At 55.0% G+C, this 27,979-nt stretch overlaps 1 protein-coding gene across 4 annotated transcripts; it reads left to right on the forward strand.

Moving 5' to 3' along the window:
- The first annotated feature begins 323 nt into the window (after positions 1–323).
- Positions 324–27,979, forward strand: FCHO1 (FCH and mu domain containing endocytic adaptor 1). 4 transcript variants are annotated; one of them, XM_067032449.1, is made up of 28 exons: positions 324–422; positions 5,246–5,290; positions 6,016–6,090; positions 10,624–10,715; positions 11,999–12,073; positions 13,212–13,353; positions 14,524–14,676; positions 14,918–15,022; positions 16,081–16,179; positions 16,272–16,368; positions 17,461–17,505; positions 17,620–17,698; positions 18,383–18,407; positions 18,805–18,862; positions 19,331–19,509; positions 19,592–19,616; positions 19,991–20,042; positions 20,612–20,703; positions 21,095–21,370; positions 23,216–23,328; positions 23,441–23,528; positions 23,684–23,792; positions 24,512–24,667; positions 24,985–25,117; positions 25,560–25,759; positions 26,403–26,458; positions 26,972–27,136; positions 27,694–27,979. In XM_067032449.1, exons 3-28 carry the CDS (start codon positions 6,064–6,066, stop codon positions 27,714–27,716), a joined length of 2,664 nt encoding a protein of 887 aa, XP_066888550.1. In that variant the 5' UTR covers positions 324–422; positions 5,246–5,290; positions 6,016–6,063; the 3' UTR covers positions 27,717–27,979. The 4 variants fall into 4 exon arrangements, with proteins under 4 accessions (XP_066888550.1, XP_066888551.1, XP_066888552.1 ...); XM_067032450.1 differs by having other exon boundaries at positions 343–422; positions 6,020–6,090; XM_067032451.1 differs by lacking the exon at positions 18,383–18,407 and having other exon boundaries at positions 343–422; positions 17,461–17,509.

The following is a 27,979-nucleotide window of genomic DNA, read 5'->3' on the forward strand; positions in this document are numbered from 1 at the left end:
CTTCCCACCCAGTCTCAGGTGAAAGGAGCGGGACCTGTCGCTTTAAATTATGGAGATTTGGGGGAAAAAAAGGAGCCGCTTCTCCGACTCAGCCAATCAGCGCGCTGGGCTGGCGGAGCTGGCCTCCTAAATGGTCCAATGGCTGGCCGCGCACTCTCAGAGCCCGTCCCTGCCTCCAGGCCGCCGCGGAGGTGGGACTCTCCCGGCCGCGCCCCAAAGGCGGAGCCAGCTGGAGGCCGCGCCTCACCGCGGAGGGAGGGGAGGGGAGGGGAGGGGAGGGGAGGAGGGGAGGGGAGGAGGGGAGGAGAGGGGAGGGGAGGAGGGGAGGGGAGGGGAGGGGAGGGGAGGGGCGGGGCGGGCTCGCGTGTCAGCGACCGAGCCGCAGGTGGCGGCGGGCGCGGGGCTCGGCCCGAGCTGAGGAGGTAAGTGCTGTTCACCGAGACACCCCCGAAACCCCCTGGCCCGCGCAGCCCCCTATGGGCACCGCGCCTAGCAGCGCGGCGGCCCCGGGGGTCAAAGGCGCGGCGGGGTGTGAGGGATGGAGAACAGGGGGTGGGGGGACTGCGCAGTGGGCGCCCCGTCCTTCCCCCTGCTCCCCCGTGATAATCGGGGATCCGCGGAGGGAGCTAGAGACCCCTCCCAAATCCTCCATCTCCTGGCCTAGAACTGGAGCGTGGAGCGGGGCAGCTATAAAGCGAGACCCCTCCCCAGATCCCTTTATTCTAAGCCTGTATCTGGGTCTAGGTTCCGGGGCAGAGATGGGGACGCCACTCTCCCTCCAGCCTGGGACCCAGGACAGCCGAAACGAGTCCCAATTTCCCTTTTCCCAGCTCTGGCCTGTAGACCCCTGGGGACCAAGATGAGGAACCCCTTTTCTCTGCTATGAACCCCGATCTAGGCCTGGCCGAGGAGCTGGGGGTCCCCTGGTCCCTCCTCTAGAGTGTCCTTTTCCAGCCCCCCTCCCCAGCACAAGGATGGGCGGTGGAGGGGCCTTTCACTGGCGTCCTCTGCAGGGACCCCAAGTTTGGAATTCTAACGAGGGGTCAGTGTGGGGTCCCTTGCCTGGCAGGCTAGGCTGGGCCAGGCTTAGAGAGACTTGGAGCATGGACTTGGTGGTGGTCCCTGCTTCAGTGAGGGGTGGGCAGCGAGCATCTGTTCCCAGGGATTAAAATAAATCATAAATTAGGATCTTGCTGGAGGCTGGCTGCAAGTGGAGTGCGGAGGAGTGTTGGGGGGTGGGTGGCCCCTCCATCTGCCTCGGATCCCAGAATTCGACTGCCCCAGCCGCAGTGGGGACCTGGAGATGGCTTTGTATGGACCTGACTCACTGGTGACCTTGGGCAGGTGACAGACCTCCCTGAGCTTGATTTTTTTTTTTAATTTGAAAGTGGGCTTTGGAGCTTGTATTCTACAGATTCTGAACCACCCCCCACTTCTTTTGCCAAATGTAACTCTACCCTTTTGCTAAATATGTTGGTGGTTGGAGGAGAGAGAGCAATAGGTTTGTAATCTCCCCATATGCCTTGCTGGCCTCTGAGCCTCAGTTTACTGCACTGCAAAATGGGTTGATGGTCACATTCTGGCATTGCTGGAAGGGTTGCTCTGCCAGACAATAAAACATATTGCCAAGCTGCCATCATCAGAACAGGGGCTCTTCCACCCTGGTCACACTCACTGGACTGCCCGGAGCACACCCTGACCCACATACCTTCACCCACACCAGGGGCAAAGCCGGTACCTGGGCAGGATCCTGGGCAGGAGGAGGTGAGAGGCACTGGGCCAGTCTATCCCCTGTCCCTTGGGGCTTTTTCCCTGTGGTGGGGCTAGGAGTCCAACGCTCCCAGGTTCAAATCCAGCTCTCCTGTGCATGGCTTTGCCCCTCTGCACCTTGATGTGTTCTTCTGTGAAATGGGCTGAATCCCCCTTGGAAGATCAGAACAGACTGTGAGAATGGGAGTGCTGCAAATGCAGACATGATCATTGTAATACTACAATAATTATCATACAATATTATAATCATTATAATATTGTAATTATAATACTAATCACAATATTAGTGAGCATAAATGGGGTCAACAGTTGACTCGGGTTGGGGCAGGGGGTAGGAGAGAGGGAAGTCTGCAAGGGTATTGCCTGCTGTGTCTCCAGAGCTCGGTAGTCAGGTACACAGTTGGTGCTCAATAGGTGTTTTCCAAGTGAAGTGATGGAGAGGGAGGAGACCAGGGCGGGAGGACTGAAAAATTCCTGAGCGTGAGCTCAGATGCCGTTCACAACGCAGTCACTGTGTGACATGGGGCCGGTGCCTCAGTTGCCTCATTGGGGTAATGGCTGAGTTGAGATACAGCTTCCAAGTGCCATTGTGAGAATGAAGCCAGATTGTGTAAATGGGCACAGCCCTGGTGGTCAGCCTTAGAGGGGAGGAAGCACATGACAGAGCTGGTCCTTGAAACAGCATAGCCAAGCGGCCAGTCACAGGAAAGGAAGAGAAAAACCCCAAACTGGCCCTACTGTGAGCAAATTGGAGTCCAAGGGGGAACAAAATAACAGATCCTGTTTCTCAGAACCTTAGAGACCCAGAGAGGTGAGGGACAGCCCAAGGCCACCAAGTGAGAGGTCAGGAGCCCCAGACAACCCATCAGGAACAGGAGCCCTGCCTTCTTTGCTGACTTGGTTCCTGTCTTGTTTTATCTGCTGCGAGACCTGCTCTAATGCTGAACCGGCAAGAAGCCCCAAGGTTTTGGGAATTGGTGCTGGGGAGGGAGGATCTCTGGGCAGCACACAGAGCCTGTGTCAGCCACCTCCCGGAAGGACTCTTCCCCACTTCCAGCAGCCAGAGGATGGGGACATCCAGGTCCACTGACAACCTGCTGTGTGACCTTGGGCAAGTCCCTGTCCATCTCTGGGCTTTGCCCTGGCTCTGTGGAGACTGGGAGACCTGGGTTCACGCAGGGCTGACTTCATCAGACACAGTGACCACCATGTCTCAGGCACAATGTTTTCAGGGTCTGTAAAGGTGTTTTAACTTCTTTTAAAATCAGAAGGGGAAAAATAACAAGCTTCGGGGTCAAGAAAACATTTAATATATGGTATTAATATATTCGTCTCTATGCCAAATGTAGTTGTAAAATATAGTTTAAATTCTCTTTTTTTATTGGAGGAAGGGGCCCATGAAATCAAAAGTGCCTCTGGCCTATGAATGTCCTCATGAGACCCTGGGTTCGAGTCTTGGTGCTCCCATTCATGGGCTGTGCAACCTTGGGCAGGTGGACTCCCCTCTCTGAGTCTTGGGTTCCCCCCCCAGTGAAGCAGGCATCATTGGCCCACCTCAGAATGGTGAGGTGTGGACTGTTTAGCCCAGGGTTGGTGCTCAATTTGTGGGTACTATTATTTCACAATTGTTGTCAAGATTCTTTGCTCGGTAATAATAGCCCCAGCTAGGGGCCTCAGTTTACCCACCCAGGACCTGCACGGTGCCAGGGAGGTCCCATGGGTGCTGTCTGGAGGGGGAGGGGAGGCGGCGGTTGGGCCGTGGGCGGGGCAGGGTGAGCTTCCTGTCCCCCAGGCACAGGGACCTCTGCTTGGTGCTACCGGAAGTGGCAGGGGCCACGTGGCTCTCTCCTGGTGCCTGCCCCAGCTGACAGGGGCTCTGGCCGCATTCACTGTCTGGTGAGTTTGAGCCCAGGCCAGGAGGCCCCCATTGCCCCTCCTTGCCCCGCTCAGGAGCAGAAGGGAGACCCTTCCACCTGGCCCGGGTTTCAGGAGAAACAGTAGGTGTCACTTCCTGGGCCGGGCTGGGGCCTGCGCAGGGCCACATTTGCTCTGCCACCCCGACCCCCATTATGACTCTTGAGTTGCAGAAGGGATGGCAGGGTGGTCGGGGGAAGGTGGAGATCCAGAGCCACGTGTGGAAGTTTCGAACAGCAGGTCTTTTGCAGACAGGTCAGGGACAAAATCATAGTGACCTGGGGCCAGTGAGTGACCTCTCTGTGGCTCAATTTCCTCATTTGTAAAGTTGAGATTGAGCCTTGCGGTGTGGTTGTGAAGGTTGAATGAATGCGTGGTACCTGTGAAGAGCTGGTCACAGCGCCACACACACTCTCTTGCTCAGTGTATGTGTTGGGGGAGGGGCAATCTAATGGGAGTTGTAAAAACAGTAGCAAGATACTTGCTTTCTGGGGAACTTGGGCCCGGTGGCTCCTAGGATCCTCTAGAGCAGCACTGTCTAGCAGAACTGTATCTGTGCTTTCCAGCTGGGTGGCCACCGGCCCCATGTGGCTCCTGAGCCCTGGAAACAAGACTGGTACAACTGAGGAACTAGGGGTTTAACTGTATATAATTTTATTTAGTTTAAAATTAAGTTGCCACATGGGACTAGTGGTTCCCTTATCAGTTAGCATAACTCTAAGGGATTTGGAGATGCTCAGGGTCTAGGTCATGGCCAGAAACTAAGAAATGAGATGGGAATTTAGGGCTTTTCCCCCTTGGGATGTCAGCTTAGCATGTCTCCAGCTAGACTAGGGGGCTACACTAGGAGCTAGAGTTTCTCAGGGGCCCCAGCATCACCCAGCACAGGGTGGTGGTTGGGAATGTTTGTTGAATCAAATAATTGTTTGCCTGGTGAACACCTATTCATGCTTTAAAACCCCACTTCCACACCCCCTCCTTTAGTCCAGGTCCCCCAGTCCTTGTTCCTCCATTTGGTTCAGCTTTGACTCTGCAGGACTGGGGTATCTGTGTTCAGCTATGATTTCCTAGACTGAGGGCTCCTCAGAGAGCAGGCCCAGGGCTGAATCATCTCATGGACCCTGGTATTGTCCTGGCCAGGTAGGCACATGGTGGGTGCTGGGTGACTTACAGAAGTCAAGTGACCAGGGGCTAGCTGATAATGGGTCGAATTAAACTCACTTTCAAGATTAGAAAACTGAGGCTCAGAAAGGGGCAGCCTTGTCCAAGGTCCTTGCTCAGTCCTTTCCTGGTGAGGCCCAGGGAGCTTTCCCATCCTGCGGTCACCAGCCCTGTCCCTGCTGCTACTGTGCCTCCTGGGCTCCCAGCTGCTGCTGAGCTGCCCGCGGGGTCATGAATTATGGATGAGGCTTGCGGGCTCCAGTGACAAGCCCAACCTCAAGAACATGCCAAGGACACCAAGTGTCCCTCCCTCGCCTGGTGGCTTGGCCCTGCCCCCTCTGCAGGGAGGCCTGGGGTCCTCCAACAAGACCCCTTCTAGGCATTCCCTCTTGTTTTGCAGATGGGGAGACTGAGGCACGGAGCTGGACAGTGACTCAGCTACCAGGTGAACACACTGGCTTCCAGGGGATAGGGTTGGGACTCATGGGGGCACCAGTGTCAGCTGGGTCACCATGGTGAGTGATGAGCTTTCCATCACAGGAGTGTGCATGACATGGGGACTGTTGTAGAGGGATTCAGGAGACCCCGAGGGAAACTTAGGGACACTTCAAGTACCCCGACTGCCATGTGGCCGATCACAGCCCCAGTGTCCACCTCTCACCAAACCCTCTTCCCACAGGAGCTGCCCAGCGTGGGGCTGAGTGCTCAGGTTGGGACTCAGCTGGCCCGAGTGCAAATCCACTGTCATTTCCTGGCTGTGTGGCCTTGGCAAGTAGCTTCCCCTCTAGACAGGGCTCAGTTTTTCCATCTGTGAAATGGCCTAGAGTTTTTCTACCCATCCCTGACCATGAACTCCTATTCATGCTTAAAAACCCCAAGCCCTATGCCCCTTCCTCTAATCTAGGCTCCCCTAGACCATATCTCTTCATTTAGTCTGACCCCACAGGGCTTGGGCATCTGTATCCAGCTCTGTCCCCCTAGGCTGGGAGCTACTTGAGGACCATGCCCAGAGCTGTATCATTTCAGGGGCCCTGGCATACTCCCAGCCTTGGGATTTTTGGTTCCTTCTCCATCCTCTTTCTCCCTCCTCCACAAGGAGAGCAGTTGGAATTTCCCTTCCTCAGGCCTGAGCTGGCTATGACTATAGCTCAAACTTGCCTCTCTCCTCAGACAGGCACCAGACGGGAGCCTTCGGAGGTCTCCATAGAGGCCATCAGGATGTCGTATTTTGGGGAGTATTTTTGGGTAAGTAAGATCCACTGTTACTTTGATGGGGGCTCCTGGAAGGGCTGTGGGGGCTTTTATGGAGATGGAGGGACCTGGGGGCTTGTGGGCAGTCTTGGGCAGATGGCGGGTCTGCAGTGGGTAGAAGTTAAAGTGGGAAAAGTCAGGCTGGGTTTGAATCTATATCCCCAGATGTCATAGGCTTTGTGATCTTGGGCAAGTCACAGGTTGAACAGGGAGACTGAGGCCCAGAGTAGGAATCTCTTACCTAAAGTTGCCCAGTGAGAAAGTGAAGAGTCAGGGCTCAAACCCAGGGCCAGACTGAACTTTCAGGATCCAGGATCATTCCATCCAGGGAATTTCCACATCTTCCCCATCCTGGAGAGTTGGGGGGTTTTCTTCACTTGACCCCTAGGGACCCGCTCACCTGTCTGCCCTCCAGGCAGGGGACCACATACTGTGACTCAAAGAGCCAAGTGAGACAGACTTGTTTTTATTCATTCACTCCCTCCCTCCCTCCCTGTCACCACCACCCCACACCCAGCCAACTGTGGGAGATGATGGAGCCCCCAAGAGATTCCATCCAAGCCCTGACCGGACACAGAGCCAGTAAGATACACCCATCCCTGTAGGGTCAGGGCTAAACCCAGCCTTGGGTATGCCCAGAGGAGGAGCAAGGACACAGAGCTGTGTTTGCCATGGGCTTTGAAGGCTGATTTTCCAGGATGTCAGAAAGGCATTCTGGGCAGGGGGAACAGCCTGGGCAGAAATCCAGAGATGTGACACTGGGTGGCCAGCTGAGGGCACAAGGACTCCTCCCACAGAGCTAGGCTAATGGGGAGCCACAGAGGATGTGTGAACAGGAAAATCAGGGAAGGACCAGGGCAGAAAGCCCCTTCCTCAGTTGCAGGCCCAGAGCTTGCAGAGGAAGCCCAGTTGCTAGGCAACTGGTTGCCCATGGCAACAGGCCTTTCTCCTTCCCCAGCTGGGGCTCCTCTTACTAGCACTTGCTTTCTTAAAGGGGCTGCATCCCCTTGCCAGTTGAGGGGTGGCGGGGGCGGGGGTGGGGGAAACGGACATCTACCTCCTTCCCCAGGGCCAGAGTCCCTGGATTTGCCTCTGAATGGCTGTGTGACCCCATCAAAGGGCTGCCACTCTCTGAGGCCCTGCTGGCGATCTGTGTAAGGGGGGAGGTTGACCCGTTTGAGGATCGGTGGTCGCCCAAGTATTGGAACCCTAACAGCGGCACCTACATTTATTTTAAATTTCTCTTAATGGCATGCGGCACCTACATTTCTTTTAAATTCTTTTTCATTTATGGGACATGCCAGTTCGCTGCAGAAAATTCAGACCAGCAAAGAGAAAATAGAAGCCACCCCCAACTCCTCCTTCCAAAGATAGCCTGGTACACAGTGGATAAGAGCTTTGAGTTTGGGATTTGAATTGGGCTCTTCTGGGAGCCTTTGGGCAGGTGGCTTTGCATCTCAAAGCCTCAGTTTCTGCAGCTGGGAAAGAGGGATGAAACTCCTGCTTCCCCAGGACTAAGGTAGTACCCCTGGAATGTCTGTTTCTTTTCATTAATGTTTCTTTTTTAATCTATTGTTAGTATTGGTAACTCTTTGCTGGGTGACGCTGGGGCACTGACTGGCCTGAAGGAGGCTCCAGTCATGGGAAATCAAGCCAGACAGGGATGCCCCAGCCTTGTTGGACCAAGTCAGGTCTGGAGGCATGGACGGCACTGGGGAGCCACGGGGGAAGTGTGAGCAGGAGAGGGACATGATCAAGCTGTATTAGAAAGATCTCTCTGGGGCTGGCGTGGGAGCAAGATTGGAGTCCAGAAGTTCTGAAAGAAGACACAAGCCCGAGACAGCCCCTCCCAGGACCCTCGGCTGCCAGCCCAGCCTGAGGGAGCCAGACACTGCTGGGGGCTTTGCCAGGTCTGGGAAACGGGCCAGCGGTTGGCTCTGAGTCAGCTCCAGATGCTGGCCTGGGCGGCGGTGCCTGGTGCAGCCTCACCCGAGGATCCCCTGGGCAGGGTGGGCGGGGGCCTGCTGGGGCTGTTTGCTGAGCCCTCAGCACTGTGCAGGAGGCCCTGTGTCTTGTACCAGCCTCATCTCACCAAAACCTCTGGGAGGTGAGTGCTGTCATTGTCCCCATTTGTCAGATGAGTAAACTGAGACCCAGAGAGGTGAAGTCACTGGCTCAGAGTGACCCAGTGCATAAAAGGAGGATTTGACACTTGAGCCTTGAAAGTACGATTCTAGGGAATTCCCTGACGGTCCAATGGTTAGGACTGTGTGCTTTCACTGCTGAGGGTGCAGGTTCAATCCCTGGTCAGGGAACTAAGATCCTGCAAGCCGAGGCCAAAGATAAAATTAAATTAAAAAAAAAAAAAAAAGAAGTATTATTCTAGACATAAGAGAGAAAATATATTCCTGGGGAGCTGGAGGGATCAACAATGAATGTTGGGAAGTGGGGGTCTGAGGAGGGTCTAAGAATGTTCCTGAAGGAGGAGGGCCTGGCAGTGATCCTTGAGAGGTGGAAGAATTTGGATGGGTTGAAAAAGTTGCAGGCTAGTGAGCCAGGTGACAGTAACAGCCCCAGCAAAGATACCGTGGTGGGAAAGAGCAGCATGTCTGCACCATTTGCTATTTGCTGACGAGGCCAAGAGGCTGCCTTGGGTCTTTCCCAGTCTTGGCCTCCATTTTTCCATTTGCACAGCGAGAGGGATTATCTGGTGGTGACTTCTGGCTTTATCCTTCAAGCTTCCAGATAACTGGGAAGGTGAACCCCTCAGGTTGGAGGAGGATGGAGGAAACCATCATTTCCAGAGGGTCTATGAAGTGCTCCCAAAGGGATCACTTTAGTGATTTGTGTTGGGAATTAAATAACATTGGATCCCTCCATGAGCTTCCTCTTTCAGTCTAATTACAAGGCCCCATTTGGTGCTAAAATACCTCTACTTCCCTCCGAGCCCAGCTGATCACCCTTTTTAACTGACAGCTCAGTGTTCAGACATGTTGCCTTTCACGTGTGACAGGATCTGGTGGGCATTAAAACATGGTTGTTACCTTATTTTTTCCCATCCCCTTCATTATGGCAAGGGGTCCTGGCTTTCCACTTAGAATAGTGGTAGGGGCTTCCCTGACAGTCCAGGGGTTAAGACTCCACGCTTCCACTGCAGGGGGCATGGATTCGATCCCTGGTCGGGGAGCTAAGATCCCACATGTCGTGTGGTGTGGCCTAGAAATAAGAAAAAAATTTTAAAAAAAAAAGAAAAAAGAGAATAGTGGTAAGCGTTGCCCTTTTAAATCAATATATTTGGAGAAGAAACAAGAGCAACCTTAAAGCAAAATGATAGCTAAGTAATACCATGAATTAGCAAAAACTAGGGTTGCCTTTGGGACTTTAGGGGACTGTGATGTGGATCATCTTGGTATTTACTTCATCCCCATATGAGAGGTAGGTGACTCCCTGCCCCTATCTTAATGAGGAGCCACTATAGGTTCAGAGAGAGACAGTGATTGATCTGGATCACACAGCACAGCCCTGGCCTCTCCCACCATGGTGACCCCAGAACTAGGAGGAAAGAGGTTTGGTGCAAGGCATCAGCAGGCACCAGGGTAGAGGCTCTGTTCCCACAAGTCCCAGGTAAGAGCAAAATAACTTTTGTCCATCTATTCAACAAACTGAAGTGCCCTTTCTGTGCCCCACCCTGTACTGGATATTGCTGGGTCCTGAGAGAGGTGTCAGACTTGCATCCTGCTTTGTGGGGTTCTCAGAGAGGGAGTTTTCATGTTGAAGAGAACAGAAAACACAACTACAGTGACTTAAGCATCAGAGGTCATATTAGTTCATAAAATTGAAAAGTTGTGCAGTAGTGTGGCTTTCAGGGTTGGTTTGATCCAGCAACTCTACTCAACACACTTTTTATTCAGACCCTCTCAGGTTCAGCTTCTTTCCAAAGTTCATGGTTTCCACTTGGTTTCCAGTATCTCCTGTGACCACATAATCATTTATGGAAAGACAGAGAGAAAAACAGGGGAAGAGACTGATAGAGAAAGGAACAAACAGAGGCAGAGATACACATGTGCACAAAGACAGAAAGATAGTGACAGAGAGAGACAACCAGTGAATGAGAATGTCTCTCCCTCAACTATGGGAGAAAAATCCCAGGATTCTTTCTTTTTAAAAATTTTTATTTTATTTATTTTTAAATTTTGTTTATTTATTTGTCACGCCTCACGGCTTGTGGGATGTTAGTTCCTTGACCAGGGTTGGAACCCGGGCCCCCTGAAGTGGAAGCACAGAGTCCTAACCACTGGACCGCCAGGGAATTCCCCCAGGCTTCTTTCTGACTCGACCAAATTAAGGCCCATGAACCAATCCTTGTGACCAGGGGGAAATGGAACAGGCTGATTGGCTCAGGCCTGAACCAATCCCTACAACCAAGAGGATGGACTTCTGATTAGATCCTCAGCCCAGCCCCTGTTGCTAGGTAACCTTGATGTCCTCTCCATCCCCTTTCTCAGTCTCCACCCCCTTTCCCTGCAGGGAGAGAAGAACCATGGCTTTGAGGTCCTGTACCACAGCGTGAAGCAGGGGCCCATCTCCACCAAGGAGCTGGCAGACTTCATCCGGGAGAGGTGAGGTCCCCAAGCCCCACCCACCCCATGGCCATGTCCCACAGTCCACACAGCCATGCTCATCTTGTGCCCCAACCCTGGTGCCCCCTTTTCCCTTGCCCATTCCATCCTTCTGCCACACCACGCCCTGCCAGAAAGGATCCAGGCCCCTGGGGTCTCCAGGAACCAAATGGGCTTGAAGACCCTCCAAACCAACGGTTCTCAACAGTATCAGCCCCATGCCCCATCTTAAATGCCAATCACCAGGTTCTAACGCCTCCCCCTGAAGAGACGCTAATACGACCTACTTACAACGAGAATTTTGAAAACTCAATCTTGGGCCCTGAATATGATAAAAGAAAAATCATGTATGATGAAATAATCTACATCTCAGCATGTCAATGCTCCGATGTCTGAGAAAACATAATAAACTCAAATTGCAAGGCAGCCTCTGCCCCCCAGCTTCTCAGCAGCTGAACGCCCGTTAAATCTGGGCGGCAAGTCCAAAGGATTATGAACCAGGTTTTTCTCTTTGTGGCTGTCACGTGGGACCTGTCGCAGCCATACAGGACAGGGGCCACTCTTTATTTTATGGGCCTTCAGACCCTGGATCCATCCACTGTTGCTTATGCTACCCCATGGGTGCCTCTCTCAGAAAATACCCCAGTGGGTAACTGGTTTTAACTGGGCATGCACTGCTACCCCAAACAAAACTGAGGTTCTATTAGGATGAAAATGTGAGTGGATATTAGGCAGGCATTTAGCAGTGTCTGTCTAGAGGGAAAAAGGAAATATGAGTTTGTCTTCTGCAATTAAATGAGATAAAACATATAAAACATTTATATTATGTGCTTAAAATTTTTTTTATCTGCTGTTGCTACTGCTGCTACTACTACTGATGTTTTACTTAAGGATTAAAAGCTCTCCCATGAATTTCCAGAACACCTCCCCCTGTCAGGGGACTGTATCATTCTCCTGGAGAGACACTGCTCAGATGTTTTTGTTTGTTTGTTTGTTTGTTTTTGTGGTACGTGGGCCTCTCACTGCTGTGGCCTCTCCCGTTGCGGAGCACAGGCTCAGCGGCCATGGCTCATGGGCCCAGCTGCTCCGCGGCATGTGGGATCCTCCCGGACCGGGGCACGAACCCATGTCCCCTGCATCGGCAGGCGGACTCTCAACGACTGCGCCACCAGGGAAGCCCACTGCTCAGATGTTTGGGATGGGGAAACTGAGGCCCAGGGGTGTGGGGCCTTTCCCAAGTGTGCTCAGAACCTTCCCCATCCTTGCCTTGTCCTCCTACCCAGGGCCACCATCGAAGAGACCTACTCGAAGGCAATGGCAAAACTTTCCAAGCTGGCCAGCAACGGGACCTCGGTGGGGTGAGTGGGCTCTGGGTGGGACAGGAGTGGCCAAGGGTGTGGGGCGCTGGGGGGCAACAGGAGCCTGCCCTTGGGTGGACATCTCTTCACACTTGTGATATGTGGAACAGGGAGTCATCCTCCTGCTTATGGGGCTAATTGGACAGAGGAGTATAGTTTATTCATTCACTAGTTCATTCATTCATTCACCGGATATTTACTGAACACCTAGTGTGTGCCAGGCACTGTTCAAGGCACCAGGGGGCCCAGGGCAATCAAGACAGATAAAGCCTCCAGTCACCTTCATGCCCCGTTCATAGGTGTACATCTGGGATGTGTGACGAGATGGTTGTTAACCACAAACATGAACAAAGTCCTTGCCCAGGGAGAAAAGTGCTAGGAAGAGAACAAAATAGGAGCATTAGAGGCTGGACACTGTCTCTGGAGCTGAGACCTCAATAATGTGAAGGAATCAGCCATGGGGGTGTCTGCGGGACAGAGACCCAGGCAGGTGGCTCAGCTAGTGCAAAGGCCCTGAGGCAGCAACGCACCATACGTGTTCAAGGAAGAGCAAAGAGGCTGGCATGGCTGCAGGGCCTGGACAAAGTGGAGATGAAGTAGGGGAGAAAGAGAGGGAAGGGGGCCACAGGGCCCCAACACACAGGTGACTTTTAAACCAGGATGTGATGTGGCTCCACTGGCATTGCAAAGTTCCCTGTGGCTCCTGCAGGGCAAAGGTTCTCTCGGGGGCCGAAATGGCGGCAGCAGAGAGCGAAGGCAGGGGTCTTCTGTCGAGGTGGGAAAGCCCCGCAAACTTGATATGGGCAGGTTGAGTCTCAGCTGCCTGTGAGTATCAGGCGGGGCCTGGAGTCCAGACAGAGGACTGCGGGGCCTCGGCCTGGGTTTAAATTCCAGCTCTGATATTCATTTGCTGAGGGCCCTTGGGTGAGTTATGGAGCCTCCCGTGCCTCAGTTTCCCCATGTGCCACAGGCCCACCTCACACAACTGCAGTGGGGATTAAATGAATTCATATGTGTTCATGCTTAGCAGGGCCCGGCACACATCAGATGCCTGACCCCATGCCAGTCATGCTGTATGAGGGGTCCCTGGGGGGTTGGGCCTGCTAGGCCCGGGATGTGTGACCCCACCTGTTTCCAGGACCTTCGCCCCACTCTGGGAGGTCTTCCGAGTCTCCTCAGACAAGCTGGCGCTCTGCCACCTGGAGCTGACACGGAAGCTGCAGGACCTCATCAAGGACGTGCTCCGCTACGGCGAGGAACAGCTTAAGGCACACAAGAAGGTGTGTGCTGTGGGTACCACAAGGCTGGTGGATGGGGGATGCCAGTGGCTCCCAGGATCCCAGGACTTCTGGGGCCTTGGAACCTCCAGCCCCTGGTGTGTGCCTCTGAGAATTCTGTTAATTCCACGACATCAAACTCAGAATCTCACAGACCTGAGCATTGGTGAATTTCAGTCTCAAAATTCAAGAGCAGGGATCTGCAAACTACGGCCGGCGGGCCACATCCAGCCCGCCACCTGTTTTTCTACAGCCCTCGAGCTAAGGATAGTTTTTCCATTTTTAAGTGGTTGGAAAAAAAATCAAAAGAAGAATATTTTGTGATGTGTGAAAATGACCCCTGATCTAGAGCATCAGGGGCTACAGATCTTGTTATTTGATGTTTCTAGACTCAGAAGAGCCAGACCTTAGACTCTTGGGATCCCAAAACATTTGAAGCTTATAATTCTAGAGGCATAAAGGCTTTGCATTTACAGATCCCTAGAATCTGCAGGGGTTTTTGTTTGTTGGTTTGTTTTGTTTTGTTTTCTGGCCTTACCTTGCGGGATTCGGGATCCTAGTTCCCTGGCCAGTGATGGAACCTGCGCTCCCTGCAGTGGAAGTGCAGAGTCTTGACCGCTGGACTGCCAGGGAGGTCTTGAGTCTGTGGTTTTTAACCGCTCTTAAAAAGGGAGTTGGTAGTACTTCATACAGTTAAAAATGGTTAAGATGGCAGCTTTTATGTTATATGTATTTTACCACAGTTTTTTAAAAATTGAGGAACAGGGAAATTTTCTACAGGCTGATATGGAACAATCTTGGGAATGAATTATTAAGTGGAAAAAGCCGTGAGTTTAACAGTATGAACTGTTGCCATTTGTCATAAAAAATGGACACATTTGATGGTCCATGTGCCAGTTATTTCTGGAGAACTATCATGGTAATAATGGGAGGTTTTTACCTGAACTCATCCCTTCAAACCTTCTGAAATGTGAATTATGTGTAAATATTACATATTTAAAGAGTTACAATTTTTGAAATTCATAGAATACTCAGAAAAAGTATTCTCGAGGACCTGGAATCCCACAGAGTTTGGGAAGCTGGGAATTTCACGGCATATACCTGGGGTCTGCTCAGGTCCTGCACCCCAGCAGGGGCTTCAGGTGGCCCGCATGCTCTTCTCCGCCCCCACAGTGCAAGGAGGAAGCAGTGGGCACCCTGGACGCTGTGCAGGTCCTTGCAGGCGTCAGCCAGCTCCTGCCCAAGTCCCGCGAGAACTTCCTGAACCGTTGCATGGACCAGGAGCGGCTGCGGAGGGAGAGCACCAGCCAGAAGGAGATGGACAAGGTGGGCACACAGCTGCAGGTCCCCAGCCACCGCTGGCCTACACAGGTCAGAGGAGTTTGCCGAGGGGTGACGGAGCTGCCTGCTGGGAGAGTGAAAACATATCACAGAGCGATGGTCATTGAACCTGCATGAACCACATACATGCTGGGCACCCCAAGGAGTCTACGTACTGGGGGATGGGGCCAGGGGAAGTGCCCTGAGTGTCACCCTCTCAACTCTGTCCCCTCCCTGTGCCTCCTAGGCAGAGACCAAGACCAAGAAGGCAGCAGAGAGCCTGCGGCGTTCAGTGGAGAAGTACAACTCAGCCCGTGCCGACTTCGAGCAGAAGATGCTGGACTCAGCTCTGGTAAGAACCAGACATCTGTACCTTGGAGACCTACACATTCCTGGGCCCAGGATGCTCTGGGCCCCAGAAGTCCAGAACCTTCCAAATCCTCGACTCCAGAAGCCTTAGAATCACAGGCTTAAAGCCGTAGAATTCTAGAGCCACTTAGCTATTGTTATTGTTATTATTATTTCAAAAACCAAATCAGTTTTGTGCCTTAGTTTCCCCACCTGTAAAATCGGGGCAGTAATAGTACCTGCCTCATAGAATTGTTGTGAAGATTAAATGAGTCACCATATGTGAAGTTTTCAGACTAGTACCAGGTGCATAGAAACCACTCTATGAAGTATTAGTATTATTATTTTAATTATCACTGATGAGGTTTTTGAAGAAGACAGTGTAGGGTTTAGAAGCCAAGAGTCTCCCAACATGTCATGGTAGCTGAAAAGCCTGGATTCCTGGTGCAGCCTCCATCTCTCACCAGCTCTGCAACCTTTGGCAAGGCACTGCACCTCTCTGGGTCTCTGTCTACCCAAATGTTTGAAAAGCAGATTGGGATCTCGGGATTAAGAATCAGATTTTTTTTTTCTGATTTTGCAGTTATAGAAAGTTGCAAGTGATAGAAATCTTCATTCAAACTGACAAGGAGACGTATAGGCTCAGGGAACTGAAAAGTTCAGGGGTCAGAGCTTCAGGTATGGCTGGATCCAGGTGCTCAAATGGCATTGGCAGGAAGTTGTGCCTCTCTGCTTCTCAAGTCTGTTTTTCTCCCTGAGGGCTTTACTCCCAGGCAGACATGCCCTCCCGGATGTGTGTGTTTGTGTGTGTGTGTGTGTGTGTGTGTGTGTGTGCATGTGTGTGTAGCAAAGTAGCCACCAGCAGCCCCCACATGCATCCACCAACACATTGACTTAGGGTATGAAAGTGTTTTTTTCCATGGTTCCAGCAAAAGTCCCAGAGCTCTTCCCCAAACCAATCACCGAGGCCAGGGGATTGGAATATTCGGATTGGTCAGGCTGGGTCACATAGCCACTCCTTGTGGCCCCACCTTCCCATTTGCCCCTCCCCTCCTGCCTCAGCGCTTCCAAGCCATGGAGGAGACCCACCTGCGGCAAATGAAGGCGCTGCTGGCCTCTTATGCTCACTCAGTGGAGGACACCCATGTGCAGATTGGGCAGGTGAGTGGGGCCAGGGGTGGGGAATGAAGCTGGGGTTCTGGCCAAGAGGGCCTTGGCCCTGCCTCATTGCACACTCCGTCTGCCTGGCCCAGGTACATGAGGAGTTTAAGCAGAACATAGAAAACATCAGCGTGGAGATGCTGCTGAGGAAGTTTGTAGAGAGCAAGGGCACAGGCCAGGAGAAGCCAGGTGAGTCTGGGCATCTGTGGGGGTAGGGCTGTGGAGCTGTAGGGAAGGAACAGGACTCAAGAGGGAAGAGAATGAACCTCTCTGGGCTTCGTTTTCCTCATCAGAAAAATGGGCTGATGACAAATCTAACTCAGCAGCCCACAGAGGAAGAGGATCTGCTGCCTGATCTTATGCGTAAATCTCTTACAACTGGATACCAGAGAGGCCTTGAATGCCAAGCTCAGCCTTTCAGACTTTTCCCTGAGGGCCCAAGAGAGCCACTGAGGGTTGTTGAGCAAGAGACCAATTTGAAAATGTCCAGATACAGAGTCGAGGAAGAATTGAGAGCAAAAGTTTTGGGGTCACATCTGGGTTTGTGTCTTTTCCTTGTCGCTCATTGTGTGACCTTGGACGTCTGTCTTGCCTTCTCTGAGTCTCAGTTTCCTCATCTGTAAAGTGGGGATGATAATAACCCCCACCTAATGGTGTTGTGAATGTTCAGTAATTTGATGCAGATAAAGGGCAAAGTGTGTACCTGGCACATAGTAGGCACTCAGTAGATGCTGGTACACAGTTTACATCCCTAGCTCTAGTCAACCACTAGGGTCTGTCTTTTCTCCCTCCTGTCTCTGTAGCTCAGCACCAGCTCAGGCCACCTCTCCTTGTGTGGGCCCCCACTCTTGCCCTTCACTGGCTCCAGGTTTGTCAAGCCCTGCTCCTGCTCACATAACCTCTACGGCTCCCCATCACCCTTGAGAGAGAGTCCCAGGTCATCGTTCTGGCACCTGAGGCTCAGCCCACCTCACAGACTTATGGTCCATCCCCTGAGCCACCCAAGTTCCACCCAGAAATGCTGGAAGTAGAAGAAATAACTCGGGCAGTGTCCCCTCCAGTCCATCCCAAGGTGGCAACCATCCAAGGCAGGACCAGAACACTTGACCCATCCCACTCATGACCATCTCTGGGGCTGGTTCAGCATCTTGGCTCAGGCCCTGGGCCCTGACTGGTCTTGAGCTCAAATCCAGGTGCCACTGTGTGGCCAAAGGTATACTGCTACCCCTGCCAGGCCCAGTCTCCCCGCCCAGCTGAGTTTTTCAATCTTTTCTGTCTCAGGGCCTTTGGACTTTGAGGCGTACAGTGCGGCTGCCCTGCAGGAAGGCAAGTACGTCTGGGCCTGGATGCCCAGGCTGGACCACAGGGATGAGGGAGACAGATCTGAATGGTAAGGGGAGCCCCCCAGGGCTCAGCTGCATCCCCCTCATCTGTCCTCAGCAATGAAACGTTTGCGGGGAGCCAAGGCCTTTCGCCTCCCAGGACTGAGCCGGCGGGAGCGGGAGCCACCTGCAGCTGTGTGAGGAAGCACCCCAACCCAGCCCTGGCCCAGGCTAACCCAAGATCCCTCCCCCTGCCCAGGGTATCCCAGAAGGCCCCTGCTTAGGGTAGCCCAGGAGAATCATATTCCAGGCTAGGCCAGGAACTCCTCTGTCCCAGACTGGCTCAATATTACCACTGCCCAAAACTAGATCAGGGCCTGCCTGTTCCGCCTTCCCCGGCTGGCCCAGGATTTCTCCCTTTGTCAAGGCTAGCCTTATGTTTCCCCACCTAATCTAGCCTGGCAATTCTTGCTTTGTTAAGATGAGCGCAAGAGTATTGCTGCCCAGACTAGTATCACATTCTTCCCTATGCTCATGGTCTCCCTGGCCAGCCCAGGATTACCCTTGCCCAGGCTAGCCCAGGATTCTTTCCCTTGCCAAGGCTAACCCCATTATTTCCCTGCCAAGGTGAGCCCTACATTCAGACTAACTCCAGGGTTCCTCCCCTTCCAAGTTGACTGAGAACACCCCATGCTCAGCTAACTCCAGATTCACCACCCTGGCCCCAAGCAATTCCCAAGTTCCCACCACCTTCAGGGCTAGTTCAGGACAACATAGCAGCCCAGGGGCTGGCCACAGGTTCCGTGTCCGGTGTTGGGGGCGGAGGGGAGGGCCAGAGGAGGTGGGGGAGCTGACACTGACACCTCCTTCTGCATTCCCAGAGATTCCCGGGAGCCTGATTCAGGGGTGAGTGCCATGGGAGGGGCCAGGCCGGGCTGCAAGTGGGAGGGGTCCATCCCACCTTGGCCCCCCCCCCCGCCCCAGGCCTGGAAGCCAAGCCTGGAGCTTAAGGGGCAAGAGGTAGCACAGCTTAGGGACCAGGTTCAAATCCCACCATGGCTGCAAACTCCCATGGACCACGTGGGAGGGACCAATGTCCCCTCTTAGCCTCGATTTGCCCCTCAGGACAGGTTACGGCATGTTCTGTTCCTCCAAGAACCTGCCCACAAACTGCGAGAAGATCGTTATTGACGTTGGGGTTGTTTCTCGGTCTGAGTCAGGGCCCGGAGGTGGAGGGGGGCATGGCGGGGTGAGATGGGAGGTTTGGTAACAGAGAGACTAACTCACCACTTGTCCCCCCCAGAGATGTCCAGAGGTGGATGAAGAAGGTTTCACTGTCCGGCCTGATGTGACCCAGAACAATATCCTCCTGGAGCCTTCTGGGGGCAGTTGTTGGCACAGCAAGGACAGCTCTGTCTACAGTGACCTGCCCACCATTAGCAACCCTCCTGAGGGGAGCCTCCAGCTGTGAACCAAGCAGATTCAAATGCAGACACTAGCCCTGCGGGGTCAGGGCTGAACAAGAGGGAGAGAGGGGAGCTTGGTTACCCCAGAGGGGGAGCCAAGGGGACTTCCTGGAGGAGGGGGTCTCCGGTGTTGGGGTTTAGCAACTGAATAGGAGTTTACTAGTCAGGACAGGGCACGCTTGTATGAAGGCTTGTGGGGGGAGGAGAATGGCAAATACATGGTGTCGAGGCAAGGGTGGCAAGTGGTGAGAGATGGAATTGTGCAGCGCCTTGAAGGGATGTGAGCAGGAAGAGATGGATTTGAGGGCTGACTGGAGGGAAACCCCGTGTTGGAATCCGCTTGACCCCTTGACTGCAGTGCACGCACAGCGGAGCCCTCCCGCTTCTCATCCAGTGACTCCGATTTCGATGATGAAGAGCCCCGCAAATTCTACGTGCACATCAAGCCCGCCCCGGCCCGGGCCCCAACCTGCAGCCCCGAGGCAGCCGCAGCACAGCTTAGGGCCACAGCTGGCAGCCTCATCCTCCCTCCTGGCCCAGGGGTGAGGCGTGGGGAGGTGCTGTGTGTGGGGCGGGTGGGGCTGGCTGGATGCCACCGACCTGATGCCACCCCTTTGTCCACAGGGCACCATGAAACGCCATTCTTCACGTGAGTAGCCTGTTAAGGGGTCTTCAGTTTGACGAGGAGCACGTGGAAGGGAGACTGGGCCTGGAGTGTGGGTGTGGGTTTGAATTCCAGCTCTGCTGTGTAACTTGGGGCAGGCTGCTTACCCACTCTGATCTCCTTTTATAAAATGGGGTCATTATGAGAATTAAATGAGAGCCAAAAGGGATCGCTGGGGCTGGGAAAGAAGCCAGAGGCTGGAGCCAAGTTGGATCAGGTTCGAACCCCTCTCTGCCTGATTTGCTGGTCACCTTGGGTAGCTGATTCGACAGCTCCAAACCTTGGTCTCCTTGGGGTGTGCAGTGGGAAGCAGTGCAGGCCTGGCGACAGAAAGACTTAAGGAGGTACATCTCTTGCAGGGGACACTGCTGGGAAACTACAGAGGCCTCGATCTGCCCCAAGGGCTGGCAGGTGGGTTCCACGGGAGGTGGGGCATTGGGCCCACATGGGTGAGCAAGTGAGGAACATCCTTGCCTCTCTCCTTCTCCCCTGCTGCCTCCCCATGTCTCTGACTACCCTTCTCTTATCCTGGCAGGGAGTTAAGGGCGTGCCATTTTTGAGGGACCACTTAGTCATTCACTTGATGAACACTTATTGAGCACCTTATGTGTACTTGTGCTATTCTGTGTTCTGGAGATAAATGACCAAGACAGGCCCTCCTTCTTGACAGAGTCACATTCTAGAGGCTCCGATTTTTTAAATAGTAAATGAGTTAGAGCATATTCGATGCTTCCAAGTGCTGTGAAGAAACGAAAGCAGGCAATGTGATGGAAAATAGGAGTGGGTGACTTTAGTTGGGGCCGTGGTGGAGGGGTAGCAGGGGAGGTGGGGAGGACTTTGAGCTGAGCCCTGAAGAGGAGCAGGAGGTGGCTGTAGGGAGATCTGGGGGAACAGAGCTCAAGACCAAGAACAGCAAGTGCAAAGGTCCTGAAGTGGGAGGAGGCATGGAAGCACCCCTCTTGTCCATTCCCTGTCCCCAGCTGTGCAGAGAGGCTGCAATCGGATGAACAGGTTTCCAAGAACCTCTTTGGGCCTCCCCTAGAGTCCGCCTTTGACCATGAAGATTTTACAGGTGATGGGGGTGGGGCTTCAGGGACCTGGGCGGCCAGCAGGAGGAAGGGTGGGACCACTGCAAGGACAGGAGGCTCAGGACCATGGGCCAGGCCGGAGGGAGGACGTGGGGGTCCTTTGTTGGTCAAAGTGAGGGTGGGCGAGGCCATGGCACGAATGGGCGGAGCCGGTGGGAAGGTGTGGCCTTCGTGGGAGTGAGAATGACAATGTGTGGATAGGCAGGCATCCGTGGAGGTGAAAGTAGCCAGAGAGCATGGCCTGGGGTGGAGGGGGGGTGGGGGAGACATCGGATGGGGGTGGACCTTCCTCGACATGGGTATGGCCTGCGGGAGGATGGATGGGACCTCCGTGTGAGTGGGGTCTGGAGCTGGCTGCCCCCTTCCCTCCCCCAGGCTCTAGCAGTCTCGGCTTCACCTCCAGCCCCTCGCCTTTCTCTTCCTCGTCGCCCGAGAACGTGGAGGACTCCGGCCTGGACTCACCGTCCCACGCGGCACCCGGCCCCTCCCCGGATTCCTGGGTTCCCCGCCCTGGCACCCCACAGAGCCCACCTACCTGTAGGGTGCCGCCCACAGAGTCGAGGGGGACGCAGCCCCTGCTGCCATCAGACTCACCACAGCCCCTTGCACCATCCCCGGGTCCCTGGGGGATGGAGGCTGTGGCTGGAGGAGGTGAGTTCCTCCACCCCTAGTCTGAGAGGTATCTGAGTCCTGGGGGAGGATTGAGCACGTAATGTGGCCAGGGACTGAACAGGGTGCTGGGGACACAGCTGGGACCCCGGCAGGAAGAAACCCTCACCCTTGCAGGGACAATAGTGATATGGATATTTAACAAGGCAGGAGGTGGCAGGTGCCTGGTGAGGACTCAGAAGGGTAGGGCCTCCCTGAGGAGGGAGCATCTGAGCTGGGATTTGATGGAGGTGAAGACGCAGCCATATGGACATGGCAGGGAGGGGCATTCCCAGCAGAGGGCACAGCCTGTGCAAAGGTCCTGGGGTGGAAGCAGGCAAGACCCTTTGAGGAACAGTTAGGAGGCCAGTGTGGGTGGAACAGAGCGATGACAGGGAGAAGGAGGGAGTGGAGGGGGAGATTTCGGCAGGGAGATGGGATCAGGTGGGGGCTGGTGGTCCCAGGAAGAAATGTGAGTTTTACCCCTAGCAGGGTCAGAGCCACAGGAGGGAGGGCTGTGAGCAAAGAAGGGGTGGGACCTGCTCGGATTGCAGGCTCTCTCTGACCGCTTGGTAGGCAAGGATGAGAGCCAGAGACCAGGGAGGTGAGTCCAGGTAAGTGGTGATGGGGTAACAGTGGGGAGAAGACCAGCAGACAGTCACGGGACCCAGAGAACAGAGGAAGCAGGGCAGAGGGCCTGAGGGCAGCTGAAAGGAGAGGAAAGGGCAGAAAGAGCAGGAAAGATGGGGCGGAAGAAGCTGGGGTGAGGGCGTGTCAAGGCTGGGCCTTTAGATGTCAGGTGGATGGGGGAGGCCAGGCTGGAGCACCCTGTGGACAGCTGCATGAAGACATCATCAAGCTGAAGTGGGATGGAAGGCTGCCCAGGGAGAGAGCAGGAGAGCGCCCAGGGTGGAGCAGGGGCAGGGCTAGAGGGGGGAGGAAGGAGGGGATTGGCTACTGGTTGGCTCCTGGGGGCCTGAGTCAGAGGGACTGTGGGCTGTGACCACATGAGGTCCCCAGCAGTGGTGATGGTACCATCCTTGGTTAAAGAAAGAGCCTGGTTGGAGCTGGTTCAAGGGAGGGCTCAGGGGAGTGAGTGTAGACCATGAGTGTAGACAGATAAAGTTGTCTGCGCTTTACTGTAGAACTAAGGTTCTCAACTGGACCAGTTATGCCCCTCAGGGGACACTTGGCAGTGTCACCACTGTTACCTGATTGTCACCACTTGGGGGTGGGGTATACCTGACGTCTGAGGGGTGGAGGCCAGGGCGGCTGTTCAACACCCTATAGTATGCAGGGCGGCCCCAACATCATGAAGGATCCAACCCTGTTGAGAACCTTGGCACAGCCTGGGGTGTAGGTAGGAGGGGAGGTGGGAGAGTAAGCGTTTGTAGATGGAGCAAAGCAGGGACACTAGGGAAGCAAGAGAGCAAGGGGAACCTAGGTGTTGCACCATGATTAGTTAATTTAGAAGGGTGTGACTCAGACAAAAGCCAGGGTGGGAGACTACCCTTGGAACTACCAAATGTTAGGTAAAATGCCTCTGCCAAATCCCCACCCCCCCGCAGAGTGCCTACCTCCTGAGCATCCAGCCCTTGCTTGCATACTCCCAGCGATGGGGAGCTCACCCCCTATCGAGCCACCAGTCTGGTGTCTGGGAGACTCAGGGTTGCAGATGGTGTCTACAGTCCTGTCCAGCACCTTCTCTGCAGCCCTAGGACCCCCAACCATCAGGGGGTCTCCTCCTATAAGCCCGCCTCCCAGTTGGGGGCTGAGTTCCTCCACTGGGGAGGTTGGAGAGGCCCAGGCAGCAGCTCAGCCATGTTTGTTCTTATGCTCATTCCCCAGACTTGATGCCTGTACCTGCTGACCTTGCAGCCAGGGAGGGCCTGGCAGCCCCACCCCGGAGACCTCGCTCCAGGAAAGCATCCTGTCCCCTCATGCGCAGCAACGGGGACCTGGTAGGGTGAGGGGGGGTGGTGGCAGGAGCCGGGCTGGGGGTCGCCTCCAGGGTCAGCATCGGGGCACTGCCACTAGGGTGTTCACAGGCCGGCCTATCTTCTTCCCTTCCAGTCTCGTTCCCTGAGCCCCTCCCCACTGGGCTCTTCAGCCCCCAGCACCATCCCAGAACGGCCCAGCTTCTCATCCCAGGCAGGACATGGTACGTGCGTCCTCTCTGGGCCTCAGTTTCACCTTCTCTGGTCCGGGTGCGTGGCTTAGTGATACAATGGAGGCCGTGTCGGCAGAGGGCGGGTTCTGGAGCCTGGGACCTGTGCTCACTCTTCCTGTCCCTCGTTCCCTCCCTGCCACCCCCAGGAGTCTCCCGGGGCCCAAGCCCTGTGGTCCTGGGCTCCCAGGATGCCCTGCCCGTGGCCACTGCCTTCACTGAGTATGTCCACGCCTACTTCCGTGGCCACAACCCCAGGTACACAGTGGTGGGGCACAGTGCAGATGGTGACAGGCAAACAGGGCTCCCTGGGGGCTGTGCATCTAGGTTCCGGCAGGGACAGCTTTCAAATGGGTTTCATGATCTGCTTTACTGTGGAACAGCTTCGAACACTGAGCTGAACAACCAGACCCATCGTGAGGGCTGTAGGAACCGTGGAAGGCGTTTGACCAGGGCTAGGCATTGATGCAGCCACTGTTTAGAGGAACTCCTCTGAGGCTGCTGTGGGCGTCAGACTGAAGGGAGCAAGACCAGAGGCCAGGCCCGTGGAGGGGGCAGGTTAAGGGTGAGTTGAGGGACCAGGGATAATCTGGGGACGGTGCCCAGCTGAAAAGACCTTAAGATCAAACCACAAAGAGGAGGAGAGTATTGGACCGGAAACCCCAGCTGAGGACAGTTACAAAACTGAATGTTTTGCTTTGAGCTTCCTGGCGGCCTGGGGAAAAGAGAACTGGAGAAGGGGGTGTTCCTGTCTCCTTCAGCCCAGTGTGGATTCTTCCTGGTGTCTGGATTGCTGTCCAGGCAGGGACACAAGAGGTGGAGGCTGGGGCTGGGAGGCTGGCCATGGTCAGAGCTTTGCTGATTCTGAGGGACCTGGTGAGCCACAGGCTACAGTGAAACTAGGAGAGAGGGGAGCGTGAGGTGTCAGGCAGAGCCCTGAGCCAATGCCCAGTGCCTTCACCACCCGCCCCCACCAGCTGCCTGGCTCGAGTAACTGGGGAGCTGACCATGACCTTCCCTGCTGGTATCGTGCGTGTGTTCAGCGGAACCCCACCCCCACCGGTCCTCAGCTTCCGCCTCGTGCACACAACCCCCATTGAACACTTCCATCCCAATGCTGACCTGCTCTTCAGGTACTGTTGAGGAAAGGGAGAAAAGTTAGGGGGTTCCAGGGACTGGTGGGGGCCAGGAGCGCCCCGGCTCTGAATTCCTGTTCTGCCTCCTGGGATTTGCTGTGGGACCCTGGGCAAGCTGCTCTCCCTCTCTGAAACTCACTCTCCTTCCGTCTTTTGCTTCCCACCCTCGCCCTTCCCTGGGAGTTATGCTTTATCGGTCCCAAGGTTAGCCTGGGAATCTGCATCTTTAGGAAGCCCTTGGTGTAGGTGGGATGCTGGAGGCCCTTGGGACGGCATCTCCCGAGGGTTGGGCTGATTATTCCCCGTCTCTGCAGTGACCCCTCCCAGAGCGACCCTGAGACCAAAGACTTCTGGCTCAATATGGCGGCTCTGACTGAGGCCCTGCAGCGTCAGGCAGAACAGAACCCAGCTGCCTCCTACTACAACTTAGTGCTGCTGCGGTACCAGGTGGGCCAGGTGGATGGCGGGGGCAGAGGGGGCAGGGAGGGGCTGGTGGGTGGGGACAGGGTTGAGCAGGCAGCAGAAATGGAGGCTGATAGCAATGAGCGTGGGCTGAGCTGTAGGCGGGGTGGGCAGTGTAGAGAGGCCTGGCCTCCACTGGTGCAGATGACCCCCATCGTGCAGATTAGAAGAGGTCCGATCTCAGGACCTGGCAGCTCGCACCTGTCCCCAAGACTTTGTTAGAATGCGGCACTCTTCTGCCCTCTGCTGGAGACGTGTTGTAACACAGCCTCTCATCAACAAAGAGCCCCTGGGGTGTCCTAGGCAGTGCAGTCCGGTCGGTTGAATGGCGGGTGGCATGGCAGGGGCAGTGTGGCTGAATAGTGTGCGGTGTGGCAGGACGGGACAGCTCGAGCCGTGTCCTCTCTCCTGTTCTCCCTTCCCCTAGTTCTCCCGCCCCGGTGCCCAGTCTGTGCCTCTGCAGCTGAGCGCCCACTGGCAGTGCGGGGCGACCCTCACTCAGGTCTCGGTGGAGTACAGCTACCGGCCTGGTGCCACGGCCGTGCCCACGCCACTCACCAATGTCCAGATCCTGCTGCCCATAGGGGAGCCTGTGACCAACGTCCGCCTGCAGCCGGCTGCCACCTGGTGAGGGTGTGTGGGAGGCCTGGGGAAGCTCAGCAGTGCCCCCCAGAACCTAGCAGACCTCCCTTTGATACGCCAGCTGAAGGATCCACCCTAGGCCTGACCATTCACTGTGGGCTCACCTTGCTTGGAGCTAAGGGTGATATTACCAGCAATAATAATGTCTGACACCGAGAGCTTCCTACATGTCAGGCTTGTTCCATGTGTTCTGCACATGCTGACAGGCTTTTAGCAATCCCTCAAGGGGTTGGCTACCATCATCCCCACTTATGGAGGGGGAGCTGAGGCACACAGAGGCTAAGTCACTTACCAAGGTCACACCAGGATTTCAACCCAGCCACCCACTCGTGGTCCCTGGCTTTTAGTCAATGCACAATGTTGCCTTTGTTTTGTACAGAAGGTAGAACCTGCCACCAAGAAGTCAAATTTATAGGGCCGAATGCATCATCTAAAAGTGCTGCAAGGCTGTAGAGCCTTCAGGAACCAGCTGCTCCATACCCCACCCGCATTTCACACATGGGAAAACTGAGGCCAGGAAGGAGACCCGGCTTTCTCGGGTCATGTAGCCAAGGGGCAACTGAGCTGGGACCCTGGGCTCCCAATGTCCTTTCTGGTGGAGACTGGACCAAGCTTCTCTTGATGCCAGGAACCTGGAGGAGAAGCGGCTCCTATGGAAGCTTCCGGATGTGTCCGAGACAGGGGGTGAGTTATGGTTGTGCCTAAGGTCTTGGGGGTCTCAAATGGGAGAGGCTTATTTCAACTAGGGGAGAGGGAATTCCCTGGCAGTCCAGTGGTTAGGACTCCACCTTCACTGACGAGGGTGCAGGTTCGATCCCTGGTTGGTTAACTAAGATCCCGCAAACTGCGCGACACAGCTAAAAAAATTTAAAAAACAAACTTGGGGAGGATTGGGGATGTGCTAGGAGCAGGGCAGCGTAGGCATCAAGGAAAGCTTGAAAGGGCTTTGACGAAGCTGGAGGAGAGGGCATCCCAAGGGGTGGGCACAAGAGGTGCAAAGGCCCTGAGGCAGGATTCCTTTGCAAACCACACACAGCCCCGTTGGGCCAAAGGAAAAGGGTGCAGGACACAAGAGAAAGTCAAACAGAACAGACAGAGCCACAGATCAAAGGGCTCGGGTGCAGGGCTGAGGAGGAGCCCAGGTCACAGCAGGACTGGGGTCGGGGACAGGACACAGCTGACCTCAGACCTCCCCAGGCTCTGGTCGCCTGTCTGCCAGCTGGGAGCCATGCTCGGGGCCCAGCACACCCAGCCCTGTGGCTGCTCAGTTCACCAGCGAGGGGGCCACTCTGTCCGGCGTGGACCTGGAGCTGGTGGGGAGTGGCTACCGCATGTCACTGGTGAAGAGAAGGTTCGCCACAGGTACGCACTCGCCCTGCCGCTGCGCATCCCCGGAGCCAAGACCAGGCCGGGCTCTGAGCCCCACTCCCTGCTTCTGCCAGGGTGCGAGGGTGGGGGAGGCATTTGGGGTGTTTGGGAAGGATAGGTGAGTGTTGGGGCCTGGAGACCCAAGATGGGGGGCACAGGTGGAGAAGGGTGGCCAGGGCCCCAATGAGAGGGATCAAGAAGTGTCCCCTACGGGACTTCCCTGGCAATCCAGTGGTTAAGACTCCAAGCTTCCACTGCAGGCGGCACGGGTTCGATCCCTGGTTGGGGAGCTAAGATCTCATGTGCCGCGGGTGCAGCCAAAAAAAAAGAAGTGTCCCCTGGCCGGCATCCTTGCAAGAACCCAAGGCAGGGAGCCAGAAGCCCCTCTGGCGCACGCATCCCCACCCCCATTCTCCCGTCCCCCCAAGGGGCTGCTGGGGTCCATGGGGCTGTGGGAACAGTGAGTTACAGGGGTGTTCTGAAGAGGATTGGGGGATCCCAGGCTAGGGGCAAGGGCCTACCCTGCACCCCTCACAACCCTTCCTCTACAGGGATGTACCTGGTGAGCTGCTGAGCCTGCAGAGGCCGACCAGCACCACTGGCCCCAGCTCTGCACTGCGTCCTGGTGCTCACTGACGGCTCCCTGCCCTCCTGCTAGACCCGAGGGTCCCCCACCCTGGCCTCCCCTGAGGCCCTGACTCCGTGGAGAGGCTCCCTACGCTCAGTCTGGCTGAGCCTGAGATCCACTCCTGCTCATGCCAACTCTCATGCAGGTCCTTGGCCTTTTAATGTTCTTTAAATAAACACTCTATTTTCTAATAAAATAAATAACCAGCC

This window comes from Kogia breviceps, chromosome 4 (genome assembly GCF_026419965.1).
Source record: "Kogia breviceps isolate mKogBre1 chromosome 4, mKogBre1 haplotype 1, whole genome shotgun sequence".
In the NCBI taxonomy this organism is placed as follows: domain Eukaryota; kingdom Metazoa; phylum Chordata; class Mammalia; order Artiodactyla; family Physeteridae; genus Kogia; species Kogia breviceps.